This window comes from Chiroxiphia lanceolata, chromosome 2, assembly GCF_009829145.1.
Source record: "Chiroxiphia lanceolata isolate bChiLan1 chromosome 2, bChiLan1.pri, whole genome shotgun sequence".
NCBI classification, from domain to species: Eukaryota; Metazoa; Chordata; class Aves; order Passeriformes; family Pipridae; genus Chiroxiphia; species Chiroxiphia lanceolata.
In genome coordinates, this window is record NC_045638.1 from 64,040,640 (window position 1) to 64,058,961 (window position 18,322).

At 36.0% G+C, this 18,322-nt stretch overlaps 1 protein-coding gene across 4 annotated transcripts in view; it reads right to left on the reverse strand.

The window, feature by feature from the left end:
* The window catches only part of DIAPH3 (diaphanous related formin 3), a 202,019-nt gene that overhangs the window by 116,831 nt on the left and 66,866 nt on the right, over positions 1 to 18,322 (reverse strand). For all 4 annotated transcript variants that reach the window (XM_032680968.1, XM_032680967.1, XM_032680966.1 and 1 more), the window contains 2 exons: positions 4,046 to 4,141; positions 3,007 to 3,101 (listed from right to left, as the gene is read on the reverse strand). In XM_032680968.1, coding sequence (XP_032536859.1) covers positions 3,007 to 3,101; positions 4,046 to 4,141 — 191 coding nt within the window. The remainder of the gene's footprint in view (positions 1 to 3,006; positions 3,102 to 4,045; positions 4,142 to 18,322) is intronic.

Consider the following 18,322-nt stretch of genomic DNA (forward strand, 5'->3'; position numbering starts at 1 on the left):
ATACCCATGCTTTGCTTAACATACTCCCCTAGTGTAAGAAGAAAGAATTTCACTTTTTAAGTAATAACCAAAATATAGCCCTAAATCAGTAGACTGCTTCAACAATGTCCATGCTCAAATAAGGGTTTTGCTAAGAAAAAGGAAAACTACTAAAAATCCATGAATAATGATGTTTGAAACAATAATATAAACTTAAATTTTATGAGCTTGATTTGGACATGGTCAACCTGCTTTTCAGCATGACAGTAGTCATATATATATCCTTGCCATTATAATGTTTGGAAAATATTTTTGTAAAAAAGACTACATCTATTAATTATGGATGAAGGTATCCAGCACCAAACCAGTAACACTGAGCAAAAATGAAAGGGTAAAGATGTAAAAAGATACATTTTAAATCAGAAATTCATAACACCTTCTTTTTATATACAACATCCACACGAACAGCTCTAAATATACTTTAATTCCCTAATCTTTACTGAGATTACAATGGTACTGTTTGATGCTGAAATAGTTTTCACATGTAGAAAAACTGACAAAACTTTCAAAAACCAAAAACACTCAAGCCTTGTATGAATATTTTCAATATTCAGCATCAGAAAACAAAAAAAAAGCAACCAAAACTGAAGGAGCAACTGATATCAAAGCGCCTTTATGGTATTCAGATAAAGCTTTTGAACAGTGACGGATGAAACACATTTTGAATATCAGAGAATAAGCAGGAAAAATAATTTAGATTAAGTCACAGAAACACTCCAATAATTAGTCAATGAGTTTTTGGATTACAACATGACTTTCGGAGTTTTTACATCTTTCAGGGGAAGATTTAATTTCTAACAAACTGGGGGCGACAGGAGAGAGGGCAGAAAGAGATTGAGAGAAAATGCATTTTATTTCTTAAGCATAACAAGAGTTGGCTTAAGGACAAATTTCCAACTTCAGAAACAGCAATATTAGGACACACTGAACAATATTCAAAGCTAGACAAAAAAAACTGATGAAGGCAAGAAATTTCAAGAAAGGAGAAGTGCTGTATTGTCTAAGGTATCTTATATAAATGAGGGAAAATAGCCATCCGCTTGCAAACCTATATATGCTTTCACTCTTCTCAGAACCACAAAACACATAGGACCACATTTTTATAGCATGGCCATAACGCATAATTGAGAAGGTTTTTAAAGACAGAAATAGAGACATACAGCTGGATATTTACATTTATAGTAACCTAAGGATATATGAAGGTGGATATCAAATTTTTGAAGGAACAAGGCACATTATTCTGCCACTTTCAGAGGAAGACGGGTGTCTTGAGTCGTTTTTCAAGTTTAAACTCAGATAGTCCCTTTTTCAAAGTTATTATAGGGTTGTTTTACCCACAACCAAGAAACTTAGATGAAACCATTTGATAAAAATTATTACATCCAAACTTGCAAATTAATTTTGGAGCGTAAGTTCTACTGAGTTTTCCATCTGACTTAGGTCTTCAAGTGTTTAATCATTTGGCAAAAAAATGTAATCTATATTCTTGAGTCAGTTAAATGACTGTGTTCATACAGGACATTGTGAGCTTTATCACTTGTATCCCACTACACCGACTTTCACATAATCACAGCAGTTGCTTCTCTTACCCTTTACTTAAATAAAATTGTTCCCTCCCCTCCAAAAGCAAACACAAAAAGATTCAGACACTGTCAAAACCACTTTGTACTCAATTTTGATGCCAAGAGAGGTTATGGGATACACTGACTTTCAACATACTTTACTGGTAATATGAATTAATAGAGCCACAGATGATCAGTATAGTGTCAAAAGTATCTGCTATTATTGTTAAGGATGCCTACTGCATAGCTACTACAGTGGGCTAGGCTGTCTTAGATGCTTTAAATATACAGAAAATCAGACATTCTATATCCCAAGGCATATACAATTCTAATGAAAATAAAAGTCCACAGAAGAATTTAAAATTAATAATATAAAATAAAAAAATTCTCAATGAAAATAAAGTTTCTCTACTCAGCTTATTGCAATTTCACATAAAAGTATGCCATTAATTAATTAATTATCCATTAATGGTTTGATCTTCTTTCTCCCCAGAGTCTATATGCAAAAGTATGTTTTGCCTTCTTTAAATATTACATATGGTAATTATCTAGATGACAGTTTTTCATAATTCTGATATATAATATTTATTTATTAAAAACTGGTTGCTTTATGTTATTGTTGAGTACCTAATGTTGCTAACAAACTAAATTTTAACCACTGAAAAACAGTGCTAAGATCAAATAGCACAACAGAGTCTCAGAGCAAGCATGTACTGAGACAGAGCCCAAGCTGAAAATAACAGCATAGCATATTCTGCCTCTCAGCTTTTCATGCTACCATAGAGAATTTCTACTATTATACAAAATAAAAAAAAGTGTATTGCAGCACAGAAGAGTCCTGCACAAAAGCCAGGAGAGCAGGGCCCATCATGTACAACAGTAACTTGGGAAGACAAACGCCATCACTCCAAACAGGTACCCCCCTCCTCCTTCTTTCTCCCACTTTATATACTGGGCATGATGTCATATGGTCTGGAATACTCCTTTTGTCAGCCTGGGTCACCTGTCTTGGCTGTGTCTCCTTCCAACCTCCCATGCGCCCCCAACTTTCTTGCCAGCATGGCAGTTTGAAAAGCAGAAAAGGCCTTGGCTCTGTGCAAGCCCTGTTCAGCAATAACGAAAACATCGCTATATTATCAACCCTGTGTTCAGCACAAATCCAAAACACAACCTCATATTAGCCACTGTAAAGAAAATTAACTGCATCCCAGCCAAAAACAGCACAAGCTGCTTTCATAAAAATATTAGCGTTTCAAATATTGAAAAATCTACAGATCACAGAAAAAAATATTCTTGCAGTTATTTATTAGCCTAAGTTTACGTCGACAGTTCTTTTAGCTATAGTTTTTTATCTACTGAGAAGCTTCCCCTGAAATATTGGGATTTTAAATGTGTTTTTCCTTACCTGAATCATGGACTCTGACAGTTGTGTTTCATCTACTTCCAGTATCATCATTTTGATTTCCTCATAAGGCACTCGGAAAGATCCAAGGAAAATTGCTAAAATAAAGATTCCACAAATAACGAAAAAAGCAAGACAACAATCTTGTTTTTACTTACAAAACACCAGTAAAACAGGTTTTAGCATCTTCACGTTAACAAACACTATGCAAAGTAATATAGGTAAGAGATAATAAATTTTAATGTATTTTTAATTACTGTTCTCCTTCAATTCCAGCCTTCTCCATCCATTTGTTATGCACAACATCTAGCATCACACAAGACTTCTATAAGCAGTCAGTGACAAGTCTACTCTGAAGGAGAATCACTGCTGTTACAACATTTTGTGCTGAGGTGACAATTACTGTTTTTTCTTCAACAGTCTTATCAGAGCTTTCTCTTACAGAAGTACCATGACAAACCAAAACCATATAAACAGAAAACAAAATGGTCTTACAAACACTCCTTGATCATTCACTATAATCCAATCATTTCCTATTTTATCCCTGCTGGCATTTAGGAACCTAGACTTCATGGCGCTCCACTCTGCCAAAACTTTATCTTCTTTATTTGCATATTATTGCATAATTCTGACTATTACCTATATCCTACATAGTTTATTTCTATAAAGTATATGAGATGGTCAAACATCCTGTGGACATTATTGTCCTTTTTTCTGGGGGGTGGGGGGAATGCTGGGGGAGGGCAGGCAGTATTCCTTGATGAAAATGCTGAAAATATAGATAGATAATTAGATATACAGCTGTATGCTTGAACTTCAATATATACAGTCTCGAACAAGGAATAATCTTTAACTGTTTTCTGGGTTTTTTTAAGTGTTTCAGTTGTATCAACTCCCAAGTTTGGGCTTAAAAACAATATGCACATTTTCTCACACACTTTAAACAAGAAGTGGTTACCAGGCAATCAGACGAGAGAAAGGCATTTATATGGAACATTTATGCATTACTCTGTGAAAAAACAAACCTCCAGAATCTACTTACACAGATTCTGCGCAATCTTTGGGTCCAAAACTTTTAATTCTTTGATTCGTTTCTTAATGGATTTCTTTTCTTCAAAATCATCCTCTTCTCTTTTTACTGACAAAGTAAACACAAATACACTCACAGTTAATTCTTAATATTTACATAAAACACTCATGAATTCAGAAAGCTTATTTACTATCAAGCATAGACAATTCACAGTGAAAAGAACACGTAATAAAACACACAGTCAAAAAATAGAGAGGTTTTGTATTTATTGCTTGTATTCTCAAAACTTTTGCTCTTCAGTCAAATCTGTCAGCATGTTAGCCTTCTAGATTTATTTTTTTTTTAATATATACAACCTGAGTAAAGACTCTAATGTTAACTGTACAAATATGCTGGAGTCATATTTAAAATATCATGCAACATACTTCAGTCACCCTGGCCAGGTTAGCATTCTGAACTGGATTTTAACAATAGAAAATCTTAAAAAAATATTTCAATATGTCTCAATGCTGAGCAATAAAGAACCAACCTAAAATCTAACTATTTTTTGACTGCTTTTGTCTATATGTACCAAAATTATCAAAGACTGGCTTATTAAAAAAATAACATTACCTTGGAATATAAATGAGTATATTCCTCCAAAAAGATATACTTTTAAATATATAATGTAATCACACTTTTACAAAATACCACAAAGTGACTCTATATGTTAATATTGCTGTAAATTCTGGCTTATTCCTTCTTTTCAGAAAATAATTCATAAAATAGGAGTTACAGAATGCATCATGTAAGCTGAATTTATTTCTCATTATTTGCACATTGTCAAAAGAATTTCACTTAAAATAACAGCATAGGCTTGCTAAGGTATTAGTAGGGACCATTTCAATTATTATGCAAACAAACTAAAAGACCAAACTCACACAAATCTTTCTTAAATACAATCTGGTTGTCCTTTTTTTTTCCTTTTTTCCTTCCTTCCCCATCACAAATCTTCAGTGTCAAATGTTATTTACCCAATGTACTGCTACTGTTTAATTCTCTACACTATTTCACAAATGAAATTAGTTTCCAAGCTTTTACAGTATGATTGTTCCAAATTGTTATTCATGCTTCACATATTTGAGAGTAGAAAATATGCTATAATGATATGCTACTGACTTCCAAAGGAGATGGATATAGATGAGAAGTCCTGTCAGGAAGATGTAGGATTAAAATTTCTGGCTCACTGATGATTCTTGACAAAACTAGGTGTAAACATGAATTATCAAGAGGATTTCCTTGAGTTGAAATTAATTCCAAAAATGTTAACAGAGATATTTGAGAGCTATGTCATTCTTAAAAAGTGTTTTTCTAAGCACAATAAATTTTGCCTTAGATTGGGACACAGAACAAATGACCTCGAGGTCTTTGAGCTTTGTTGTCTAGGATACAACCAAAGAAATAAGGACCTAAACACCTCACACAGGGATTGAAGGAACTAGATTCAAGTCCCTTCTGCATTGATGGAGACACAAATTTGAATCATCTCACTTTTAATTCTCTACACCTGCTAGGCAGCATGATGCTCTTGTGGACATGCCACAGTGCAGAAAAGAACCTGGTATTCTGAAAAAATGAAATCACTGAGCTAAGACATAAAGCAGTTGTTGGAAGAAGGACTGATAACCAGAGTCCTGGCAAAGGGGTTACGAAGCTACATACCCTCATCTTTTGTCTGTCTTAGCACTCTACCCACACAATCCCATTGGCCTTGAATTCCTTTTAGCACGGATTTAACAGAATAGTTAGCATTCTCCTGTACCAGGAAAACTACACACACTGCTTACTACACATGCAAAAGCAAAAGTAGTTTTTAACTATCAATGTGAGAACTCGATGTTCCATGTTCCAATGAATAGAATGACATTTTAGCTACTGGATGAAGAGAAGGTTACCAGTAAAGGTTCACTTTTCCTGGTTATGCTTTAAGAAGAGCCCAGGAAGGCATGTCTAAGGGCTACAGATCTCAGAATCATGTGACTGTTTTCTCCTGCAGTCTACTTTAGCAGACCACTCAAGTTTTTTAACAACTAAATGCTGAAAACAGTCATTCTTAAAAGCATGCTTTTGAGTTGCCTGTCTTGCTAGAATTGCAGATTCCCCTAGAAGACCTGGACATCTCTGGAGCAGAGGTTCCACGGCATCTTCACGCATTAGGTAATGAAAATATTGTAATGCTTTATGGCTACTTTGGAACTTGGCAAATCATTATTTTACAAGAAACAAAATAATTTCCTTTTCAGTCACAATAAACAGAAGTGAAATCATATGAATTTATTAATTTCCTTAAACTTGCCCTGATAGCCTTGAACTGGATACTAACAGGGGCAGAAACAGAAAAAAAATATGTTTGCTTTTTCCAGTACTAGAAAGAAATATTTATTCATTACAAGTCTTATAACAGAGATAATACACAGATACATAAACATTAAAAAAAAAAATCAACAGTTAAACAGGCACTAATTAACTCCCCACTTCTAAATCAAGAAACAGGGATGCAAATGAACTGGCTAATTCCCTCAGGAATTTTTACCCAAGAGGGCATTATGCACAATGTTACTGCACTACTTAAGGTATTGCAACAGTAAGGAAAAATGTATAAGCATAAAACATATCTACTCTAGGAAACTCATGCAGGAATTGTATGCAGAGTTCTACAATTATGCAACAAACTAAATTATTGCAAACTTACATGATACTTCTTCAGGAGAATTGAGGTCACATCCTTATGTAGGTGGCAGCAATAAGAAGCAGAGGATACATATTACTTGTCTTCCTTGTTTGAAATGTTGCACCTTCCAATGAAAACTCTGATACCTCCTGCTGCCTCTAGAAATTTTTACCTCACTTGCTATTGTCCTGGTTTTGGCCGAGGATAGCACTAATTTTTCACAGTAGCCATGGCTGGCTGGGGTGAGGGGAGCTTGGCCAAGACATTCTGCTATTCCATACCATCTTATGTCATGGCCGGGGGGCAAGGAAAAGGTACACTCTCTCACTTCCCAGAAGGGGTGAGGGGTATTCCTTTACTGGGGGACAAGTGGCAAAGGGAGCAGTGAGGTAACACCGGTCCTGACTGGATGGTCTGTACCCCTGTGATTTCTGCATTTTGTACCTCCCACTAGAGGTGGAAGCAAGCTGGGGGAGAGGGTTCACTAAATTAGGGAGTGCCACTCATAAACCATGACAGCTAATTAACTTATAAGGTAGCAAAAAAAGGGGAAAAAAAAGGCCCCAGAAGCCTAAGAGACGTAACTATTATCTACTTCCAACAAGAAAAAAATGGAAAAATCCTTCCGCAAGGGGGGAATTCTCAGAAATATCTGAATAGGTGAAGTAAGTATCCAGATTAAAAGGCAATCAAAGAAAATAAGCAGTTAGATTTTCATTTGTGGAGGGCACTGAAATAGAAAGGAAAGTATACAGAATATAGAAAATGGAAATATCTGCTTATACTGGAAAAAGAGACAGCAGCCCACTGCCCAGTGGGTAGCTGCTGCAGAAAGGAGGTGACTATTGAGGGAAATAGATGCAAGATGTTATCACGCTAACAAGAGAAGAATCCAACCAAAGGATCTCAAAATACACAGACAGCTCTCATGACTCCAGAAGTTGGATCAACATAATAAACCACTAGCTTTTTTAAAATTACGTGTCTTATTTCAGGTATTATATAACTAAAAAGGAATGTTACATGTCAAGAACCGCACACCCTTTGAAGTTCTGTCTATATGCTACATCTATCACATTGAGGGGCATACACATGAACCGGAAAATATTTTGCCAGTAGTACCACACCTGATGCTTCAACTGCTCTGCCCTCTCAGGCTGGGACACAAAGTGCTAGAGCACTTTGAAACACACAGAATTCACGTCCTACCCTTAGCAGTTCCTCTTATCTCCATATCCACAACCTTATTAACATGACTCTAAAATTAATAATGTGGTTGCCAGCATACAGATGGACAAATACCTCAAAGGATTTTTAGATATTAGCCAGATTGCTTTTACTTTCTCCTTGAAATATCTATCATGGCTAGGCTTCGCAAAATATGCAATCAAATGTAGTCAACTACCTCCATCTGATGGAGGCAATGACCTGACTGAAATTAGAGGTCTGAAAAGAGTGATGACAGGACTGTTTTACAAATATCATAGTTGGAAGCCTACAGAATAGCACTTCATAAACATGTGGACTGGATACTATGGAGCTACTCTGTAGAACTCTGAAACAATTACATTCTTAGTAGGTGCCACTGAAATAATCTACATTCATGAATTCCTATGCACATTTCCATTTCTGCCACAGGTCTTGATATAATCTGCTATCCGCAATGTTTTTGTAAGAAAAATCATGTCTCTGCATCTGTATGCTAAATAAAAAAAAAAAAATCTTCTAAAATACATCATCCTACTGAAAAAAAAAAACAACAAAATATCCTTGAAATATAGACTTCAAAAGGAATGTACTGATATGAACATTTATTTTAGAAAATCTGAGTTCCTATTTCAGATGAAACTTGAAAACTAAATTACACAGAACACTCAGTGGGTTATTTTGTCATTAAGTAACAGAGCATAGAGAAAACCATACGACCTTACACCTTTCATAGCCTCTCAGCTAAGACAACAGTCATCTTACATTCTGTCTTTACTGAAAAAGGAAAGAAGAAGCCTGGAGTGATGGGATCAAAGGATGTACCCATACAATCCCATTATAAAAGTAGATGCCTACTTCATCTGTTTAGAAGTCTAATTCTTAGAAGTAAATGACAGCTAATGTCCCATATAGTAAGATATTCAGCTGAAAGACCTGTAGTCTTTATCTCCAAAAACTTATCTGGAATCAAAGGAACAGATCTTTACTAAAAAATAAGGCTGTAACCAAATAACAAATCCTGCAGAATTTCTTAGTTATTCAAAGCAAAAATGTGGAGTACCTTTCTATAAAACACAGAACTATAAAGGTTGCAAGGGACATCTGGAGGTCATTTGGTCCAACCCTGTTACTCAGACAGGGCTATCTACAGCAAGGTGCCCAGGACTGTATTCAGACAGCTTTTGAATATCTTCAAGGACAGAAGGAGAGTCCACAACCTCTGTGGGTAATCTGTGCCTAATCTGTGACCAGTCACTCTCACAGTAATAAAAAAGTGGCTTGTGATGTTCAGGACGAACCACCTATGTTTCAGTTTGTGCCCATTGCCTCTTGTCCTGTCACCAGGCATCACTGAAAAGTGTCTGGCTCCATCCTCCTTGCGCTCTCCTTTCAGGTATTTATGTAAACTGGCAAGATCCTCAGGAGCCTGCTCTTCTCCATGTTAAACACTCCCAGCTCTCTCAGCCTTTCCATATAGGACAGATGTTTCCCTTCACCATCTTCATGATCCTTTGTTGGACTTTTCCCAGTACATCCATGTCTCTCTTTTACTGGGGAGCCTCGAGCTACACACAGTATTCCAGGCATGGCCTCACCAGTGTTGAAATCAAAGGCCTGTCAAAGAATATGTGTCTTTTGGCTGACAGGACACAGATTTTTGAAGCCTTGGATTGTTTTAACAGCTTCACTGATGTCCTAAAATGGCATGCAACAAAACAAAGTAAAAGTTTACTCTCAAAAAAAAATTTTAAAAACCCACCAAAACCAAAAAAAAAAACAAACCACCACCAAGTCTAGTTCCTAGACTGCAACACTACACGGGTACTATCAGCCCCACTTGCAGATCCCATATTGAGTTGTCTGCCAACACAATTATTTGTGACAATCTGTTTTATAATAGAAAAAAAATTTTGAACTGGATCTAAATCATTCCATAATATCTTTGAAAATGCCTACTTCCTTTTTTTCATAAAAACAAGGATAAAATGAGGATACTAGGCACAGCCCACAGCTATAGGAAGAATGCTTGAACATTGAGGCCAGGAAGCTGGTAAATATTCTGCTTCCCAAACAGAGCAACCTAAAGTTGTATCAACACAATTGCTAGGACCAGGGACTGCTCATCACTTAAAGATCTGTTCTAAATAATGATAGTTCATTCATAAATCAAAGACATTAAGCTCTCACATTTTTTAATGATAGTTGATAAAACGATGATAAAAAAATCAAGTCTCAAGTCCTACTTGTTAAGAAGTGACTATCTAAAATACTCACAGAAGTATGGCATATACAAATCAGAAGAATCTTTTTCTTAGTTAGAATCTGAACATCTGCTTGGCTCCACTCTAGAACTGAAAGTTTTAATCAAGACTGATGCAATTCTTGGAAGGATATAAAACTCCACTACATTTTTTGTGAGGGAAAAGGAAAAAGGGGAGGTTGAAATGAGCTTTCTGCTACAATGGAGTTTGCTGGACAGGGAAAAGCAAAACATACTCCTGTTACCAGCAGAATAGAGTTTAGCTCCAGTAGACACATAATTCTCCAGTTTTGAGATCTCCGCATTCTAAGATATATTCCTTCCATCAGGACTTAGCTGTTTGGGTCTTACAAAGCTGATCACTTGCCAGAAGCCATCAAAAGCTGAGTAACAGACCTGAGTGCACTTGAACCCAAGGTGAGTATAGTTGATTCAAGAAGCACCATAACCTTATTGATTTTAAAATGGAATGGCAACTGTTCAATTCCACTATTTTGTGTCCAGTAGTTGTCTTTCAGAGGTTGTCAAATTTCAGAGTAAAATCCTTTAATTTAATAATCCTTGACAGATTGTTCTTCCATGTCTTTGTGTAATTGCTTTTTAAACCTAATAAATTTTAAACATTAAGTCCTTCTGCACAGAGTTCCAATATTTAATTAATTAGGTACTGTACAAAGAAAGATTTTATTCAATTTTTTTATAATCTTGATCAGTTTTGCTGTACCTCTACCATACTTTTTACTAGAGAGGAAAGAAAATCACATAAATTCCCAAAATCCTATTTTACCAGTATATCAGTAATTTATTACATTGTTAACTAATTCTGCCATTTCTTAATGATTATCTACAATATGTCCTCCATTGGTATCAACTTTGGTAATTGTAGATCCTCGAGAACCAGAAACCTTTTTAAAAACTGTCATTGCATTTGTCACCTTTCTTCCTTTCCTCTGATGTTGGCATAGGTTCAAGTAATAGTTTACACAGCACAGTTCATAGCTCAGCTGTTTCATCCTTCAGTTCCCTTAGAAGTCCAGGGTGAATACCAGCTGGTCTTAGCAATCTGTTACTGTCCACTTTATTGACCTATCCTAAAACTTCCTCTACTGACTATACAATTTGTGTTTCCTGATCCAACATGGTGCTTTCCCCAAAGACCACCTTGGAGGCCACTTCGTTATCGGTCAAACAGAAATAATTCTAAGCTTCAGCATTTGGAAGCAGGAAAAAAGGGGTGTTAGTCCTTCTCTTTTTTTTCTTTGGAAGACAGATAAGAAGCAGTAAATCATATTTTTGTATTGCATTTTTATTAAGTCTTTATCCATGCTAAAAATTCAATTGTATGAAAATTTTAACACCCTACCTCTAAATCAGAAAAGCAGTAAAAATCAGAAACCTACTGAAGTCCATGGAATCAAAATACAAGCTTATACTCTTAAGTGAAACCCGAGTGAAAAAGAGACACTTAAAGATGTGGCTACTTACAGATTTTATGTAGCATTTTTTAAATGGCTTTAACATGTTGCAGTCTCCATATTTCCCTAACTATGCTCTGTTGTTGTTTTCAGGTAAGACTACTAGTAAAACTTTTATTTTAATCTCTCAATGAACAATTCACTACTTTGTTTGATCTCAAAGCTCTTTAAGTTTCACTAAGTAGCTTCTAGAAGCTGGACAATGACATGTTTCTAGACCAAAGTTCAACATACAAGCTATTTTCAGTTGTTCCTACTGTGCAAGTTTTCAAACCGTTAGTATTTGTAATTATTGATTTACAGGAATAAGTAGAAGTATCTTTTTCCTTTTTATACCTTAATTCACTACACTGTCAAAATTGTTTCATCATAATCTTAACTTTCAATTTAATACAGATGTTTTCAGAGCTTGATTTTTGAACATAGAGTAATCCAAATTTTTTCACCTTTGGAGAAGGACTTGGGGGTGCTGGTGGATGAAAGACTGGACAAGTCAGTAGTGTGCACTTCTAGCCCAGAAAGACAACCATATCCTAAGGTGCATCAAATGAAGTGCAACCAGCAGGTCAAGGGAGGTGATTTTGCCTCTCTATTCTGTCTCATGAGACCCCACCTGGAGTACTGCATCAGCTCTGGGGTCCTCAGCACAGAAAAGACATGCACCTGTTTGAGTGGGCCCAGAGAAGGGACATAAAAATGACAGGCTGAGAGAGCTGGGGTTGTTTAGCCTGGAGAAGAGAAGGGTTCAGAGAGACCTTATTGCATCCTTTGAATACTTAAAGGGGGCTTATAAGAAAAATGGGGCAGTGTTTTAGTAGGGTCTGTTGTGACAGGACAAGGGCTTTAACCTAGGATTAAAGGAGGGACGACTTAGACTAGATATACAGATGAAAATTATTTACAATAAGGGTGGTGAAACACTGAAACAGGCTGCCCAGAGGTGGTGGATGCCTCATCCCTGGAAACATTCAAGGTCAGGTTGGATGGGGCTCTGAGCAATCTGATCTCATTGAAGATGTCCCTGCTTATTGCAGATGGGTTGGATCAGATGGCGTTTAAAGGTCCCTTCCAATCCCAACTATTCTATGATTCCACAAAACACAGTATAAAGACATAGCTGAGCACTGTTGGTAATAGATGGGAGTTCATTCCTTCCCTTAGACACTCAGCTTTTCTCTTAGTTGCATATTCTTTGAATTTATGAAAAAGCCAGCATAATAATCAACATACTTTAAAAACTTGAACTCATAAAAATGTCAGAAAAATTATCAAGGGAAAAAAAAGTTTGCAATCAAAGTAGCAAGTTTAATCAACTTGTGGACTAATAAACGAGCACCAGAGTGGGGCAGACCATATAACCAGGTGCAGGGCAGAAGAAATCAGTCAAGCCTCTTACCTTCAGCATCAATGAACTGATGCATCTGCCCTGTTGCTCAAAGAGCACCATTCCATGATCCCAGTTGAGCAGAAGCTTGCACTACATCTGAAAAAAGCTGTCCACCATTTTCCTGACACTAGCTTTATCTGTATAGTGAATCCCAGAAGCTAGTTTTCAGTTGTGCCACTTCCCTATACAGCCATGGCAACACCAGTATTAAACAAGAAAGAGAACTGAACCCCTCCCAACTAGCAGCACCAGATTTGTCTGCCACTGAAATATGGCATAGAACAAATTCACAAAATTGGCTATCACATTAAATTAGAAGGATGGGAGAGAATACCAAACTGGGATTACTAGGAAGGAGTTGGTGTATCCTGATTGAAACTGAATGAGGAATCCATGGTCAGCAGTGGACTGCAAAGTTACCCAGGCTGCAGGAGACCAAGGACATCAGAGAGAATAAACAGCACTCCCACATCAGCCTCTGAAGTACCTCAAAGCACCTGAAGTATGCCTGGAGATCAGGATGGGTCACTTCTACAAACCTAAGACATCAGATACTGGTATACAACCACACAGTGCAAGTATCTCCAGATCTCCAGGATGATGACATTATGCTGAATGGCAACCTGAAGGTAGCAGTTGCCTTGCAAGTCAAATGCTGGGGTTTGAACCTTCAATGCAAGACTGCTTACTCCTTGCTACAATCCCTGGGGAGCTGGGAAATCTGGGAGGCAAGCCAAAAATCAGACAAATCACTGGGGATTTCTCATCCTGCAATCTGTGGCCCATCCTCCGCCTCACATACCCGTGGATAAACCTGCTGCTCATAAACATTTACCTTATGGGATGTATGGGGACGGGGAGAGAAAACAAAGGAATTCAAATCTATCCCTTACTTGTAAGTTTTTGCAACAATAATACTAACTACTCTGTTATCTAATAAATGTAAAATAGGAACTCATGGTCCAAAGTCACTGCTATAGCAAAGCACAACATACAAATTTTCTTATTTTTGTAAGTCTACCTTCAAAATATTGAGGTCTTTCTCTTAAAGATTCATTCACAAGGTAAGTGTGCCTGAACCTCTCTGATCTAGTTGTCCAGAACCAATCTGCAGTTTAAATTTATTCGCGACTTATTTCTCGTGGTTGAAATAATTCGTTACCCTTTCTAACACTCAGAGAATAGGAAAACAGCTCAGCCCTACAACACGATCTTTGCTTTTTTAATTAAAGATTTCTAATCCATTTAATCTCTACACCTGACTATACCAGCAGCTTCTACGCATCTGTGATTTAATCTGTCTTGAGTCTGGGACAGTAGAACCGAAAGTCACAATACAAAGCGTAGCTTGTAAATACATTAACAACAATGCTTCCCTACTGGAAACAACTCTGTGAAATCAAGGATTTGTTCTGCTCTTCTTCCTTGCCTTTATTTTTTCAGTAAACAGTTGATACATACATATATAAAAACACACATATGTACCTAAACTGAAATAAAAATCAGAGATTCTAGCACAAACCTAAAGTTTTTCTTTATACTGTTGAATTTAAGGCATGAGCACCTGCAGTTTTTAGGTTCTGCTTCCCTGACTACAATGGAAGGCAAGTTCTACGCCATGCTCTTAGACAATACCAAATGCATCTGATCGGACTGGATAAGTGTTAGCTTATTTCAGACTGTTTCTTTCTCAGATGATTAATCACCAGGTTTCTTTGCTTTCTTCTGACATAGGTACACCTACACTCTTCATTCTCAAACACCAGTACTCTGCCATCTTGTAAGTACTCAGTCAGCTACTGTAGATCTCCATCATCAACTATTAGCAGATGAATGTTAGCAAGGCTACACAAAGCTAGTAAGAAACTTTAGTGACTGCTACAAAACTTTACCATAAAGGCAACTGTTGTTCTTCCTATCCTTCTCTCTGTATTGCCCCTGCCATGATTAGACACAGGCTGAGGACTAAGTAGCATGCTGTTAAATATCAGTGAGGCAAATACAGTAGCATTTAGCAATGTGAACAAAGGATTGAACATATTAAAATTTCTTTGTTATGTGCCAAAAGTTCTGTTTAAATACAAACAAAAGTTACAGTTAAAGGTTTGTATGAAAGAAATCCCGTGGTTCTGATTTTGTATATCATATATGTAGTATAAATATTCTGACCTGACGTGAAATGCACTTAACTAGAACAAGTTCCTTCAGAATTAATGGGACTTAAAAGTAACAGCAAAATTTGCCAATCATACTTAAGTATGTGGTTTTGTTCCCAAATTTGTCTTTCTTTTACTCATCCAGCTTCTGTAACATCCTACCCTCTTTCAACTTGAGAATGCATCCAAACTCTGCCATCATAAAGTTTGGCCTTTTCTTAACATATGCAACATATCATTGAGATTATTTAATAAATAATTATTCCCAAAACTGATCCTTCAGAAACTCTACTAATAGCCTCATAGTCCAATGTATCCTTTCTCAATATTCCTCACATCCTCCTCAATTTACCTGTTTTATGAGTCTGCAGCTAATCCCATTTTTCATTAATACTGGCACAGTGCCAATCCTACTGCGGTCCAGAGGTTAAGTCTATCATATTTATTTTGCTTAGAAAAACTGTCATCTTCTCAAAAGAAATAAAATTTTATCAACAATCTAGCATAATTTACTTTTATATGCTGAATATGATACACGCCTTGGTCCCCTTTTTTTTCATCTACCTCTCTATCATTGATTATAATTTTGTAGAAAAACTGTTCAGTGTTTCTGCATATCATTGATAATGAACTAATGAATCTACAAAACGAAGTCCTTTGTCATTTTTGAAATTAACTTACAGAAAAGGTGCTAAGCCTTTTTTTCCCAGCATTGAATAAAGAAAAAAACAGTAATGCTACACTGTATAAGTTAAATTCAAGGTCCTTACCTGCACAAGCACCTCAAGCATTACACGGAAACAAAATGTGGCTTTAGCCAACAATTTTCCCTGCTAAATCAAGAGCTGTCAATCAGTATATTTGTTTGTGTGGTCTCAGAGTACATTGCCTCAATCTCAACAGTCATAGTGGAGAATGTGGAGAGCATAACTGTATCTACTTAACCAGCATTCATGCACCCTCATTAATTTTTTTCATCTCACTTTCAAGCATGGCGTGGCTCATACCAGAACAATAACTTGCTGATAATTGTTTGAGACAACAACTGGACAGGAACAGTGTAGAGGTGAACTTTCTTATAGATTATAGGGTGCCTCAGTGAATTACAATTAGTTTTAAAAGTCATCTGTCCTGTCCAGCAGCTTTCAAGACATTTCATTAGCAACTACAGAAATCCTAACATATTTTAGGCTTTAATGACCCAGGTATATTGTATTTTCTAAGGCAGAAATTTCTCCAGAACACATGACAAATACTGAAATATGTGAGCTCACAGCTCAATAAGAGATGCAGTTTTAATCAAATTGTCACATGATATAAATTGAAGCTTAGCTTGTCATTCAATAAGTTTAACACTAATAAAATAAATAAAATAACAGGAATTATTTATACAACTCCCAAATCACAAACCACCTTTACAAAACTATCTAATAACTTTACCAAACTCCTCTGCAAGAAGATCAGTGTCATATTTAGGAATATAACAACATAACTCAGATCAAGTACACAATGTTAAAACAAACCACAAAGGAAAACAACTACATATATAGTTGTATAGTTGCACTTCATAACAAGTTACAGGAAAATAGAGCTTTTAGTTTTTTTAATATTGTTCTTTCTCTGGGGTGAAGAAAACAGCTATCCTCTAATCTTTCAGTCTTCCCCAAAATTCCAAGTATGATTTGCTATAACTGAAAAAGGATGTATCACTGAAAAAATCCAACATATATCTGCCTTTCTGCAACAGAATACTATATATCTACCTATTACACATAATTGTTATTATAACGTAAATAAACCACAAAACCTAACAAGATTACTTACAAAATAATGTTAAAAAAAAATCTTTCAAATGTCCAACTCTCTTAACGAACTGTGCTGATAAAGTTCCCTATCTCTTCTACAAAAATCACTTCAGTGATGCATTATCTGTTGCTTTTCCTGCCCCAAAACTCAACCTTTCGGAATTCAGAGGATAACTTCCTCTACATTTATCTCTAGTTTGTGAGGAAGTTGTTGAAATTAAAGTGTTCCATTTCAGGAACAGAAAAATCTCCATATCTGGAGAAACATTATTTCTTAAAAATCATTCACAGTTAGAAGGTTGCCTTCATGATAAAATGATAAAAATTGTTTTTTTCAGAGAGATATCTGAAATTACTACACCAGAAATTACTAACTCTTTCTACTAGGATAAAAAAAAATTAGTGATGAAAAAAAATCTGTAAAAAGGAAAGCAGATTTTCAGTAGCAACTCTGACTTCAGATGCAGAAAAAAAATTGCATTGAAGGTCCATTCAAAACCAATATCTTGCCCAAATTCTTCACTTCGGAATAAGTTGAAACATGGGACTGCAGTAACAGAAGAGAGTTGTCTAAGGAAAAAAGTATTTTTTCAATTAAAAAGACTGACTTAAATTAAAATTTTCCACTGCCTTAGTAAAGAGCACACATAATGACAGCGTGGAGACAGACCACTATGTCTATTCCAAACAGAATGCTAGACAAGCATCATCAAAAACAGACAAAAATAAAGAAACATAGTACAAAACCTAGTTTTCTGCATAAAACAACTAGTAGCAAGCAGCCTTCAGGAGGCAGGAAAGATTTCAGTTACAGTTTAAAATCAGTAATTTATCAGTTGTTTTTTGTAGCATCTAGCTTACAAAGGCAGTACTGAGAAATAGAGCAATTATAATTGCTAGTGTAAGGGCACAAGTATACCATAGTAGTTGAGCCACTGCCATTTCTCAAGGCATATACTGTCACCATGTTTCTTTCTACATGTTCTTCCCAAAAGGAGGAGATGTTTCCATACAAATGGGGTGCATGAGCTTTACTTTCATCCTTGTACATTCAAAATAGAAAAAGTTACATACATACACATAAATAACATGCCTCAATTGACTCCAATTACTGACAAGCAATCTCTCTCCCTAACAGTTGTTTATACAGGCTTTCATACTGTGCTCTACTCATACACCATTGGTTACCTGGAACAGCATCCTGGAGTTTAACAGCATAAATAACACTCTTTCAAAAGCAATATGATGCTGAGAGATATCAGCAAGAGAGTAACTGGTAAAATCATA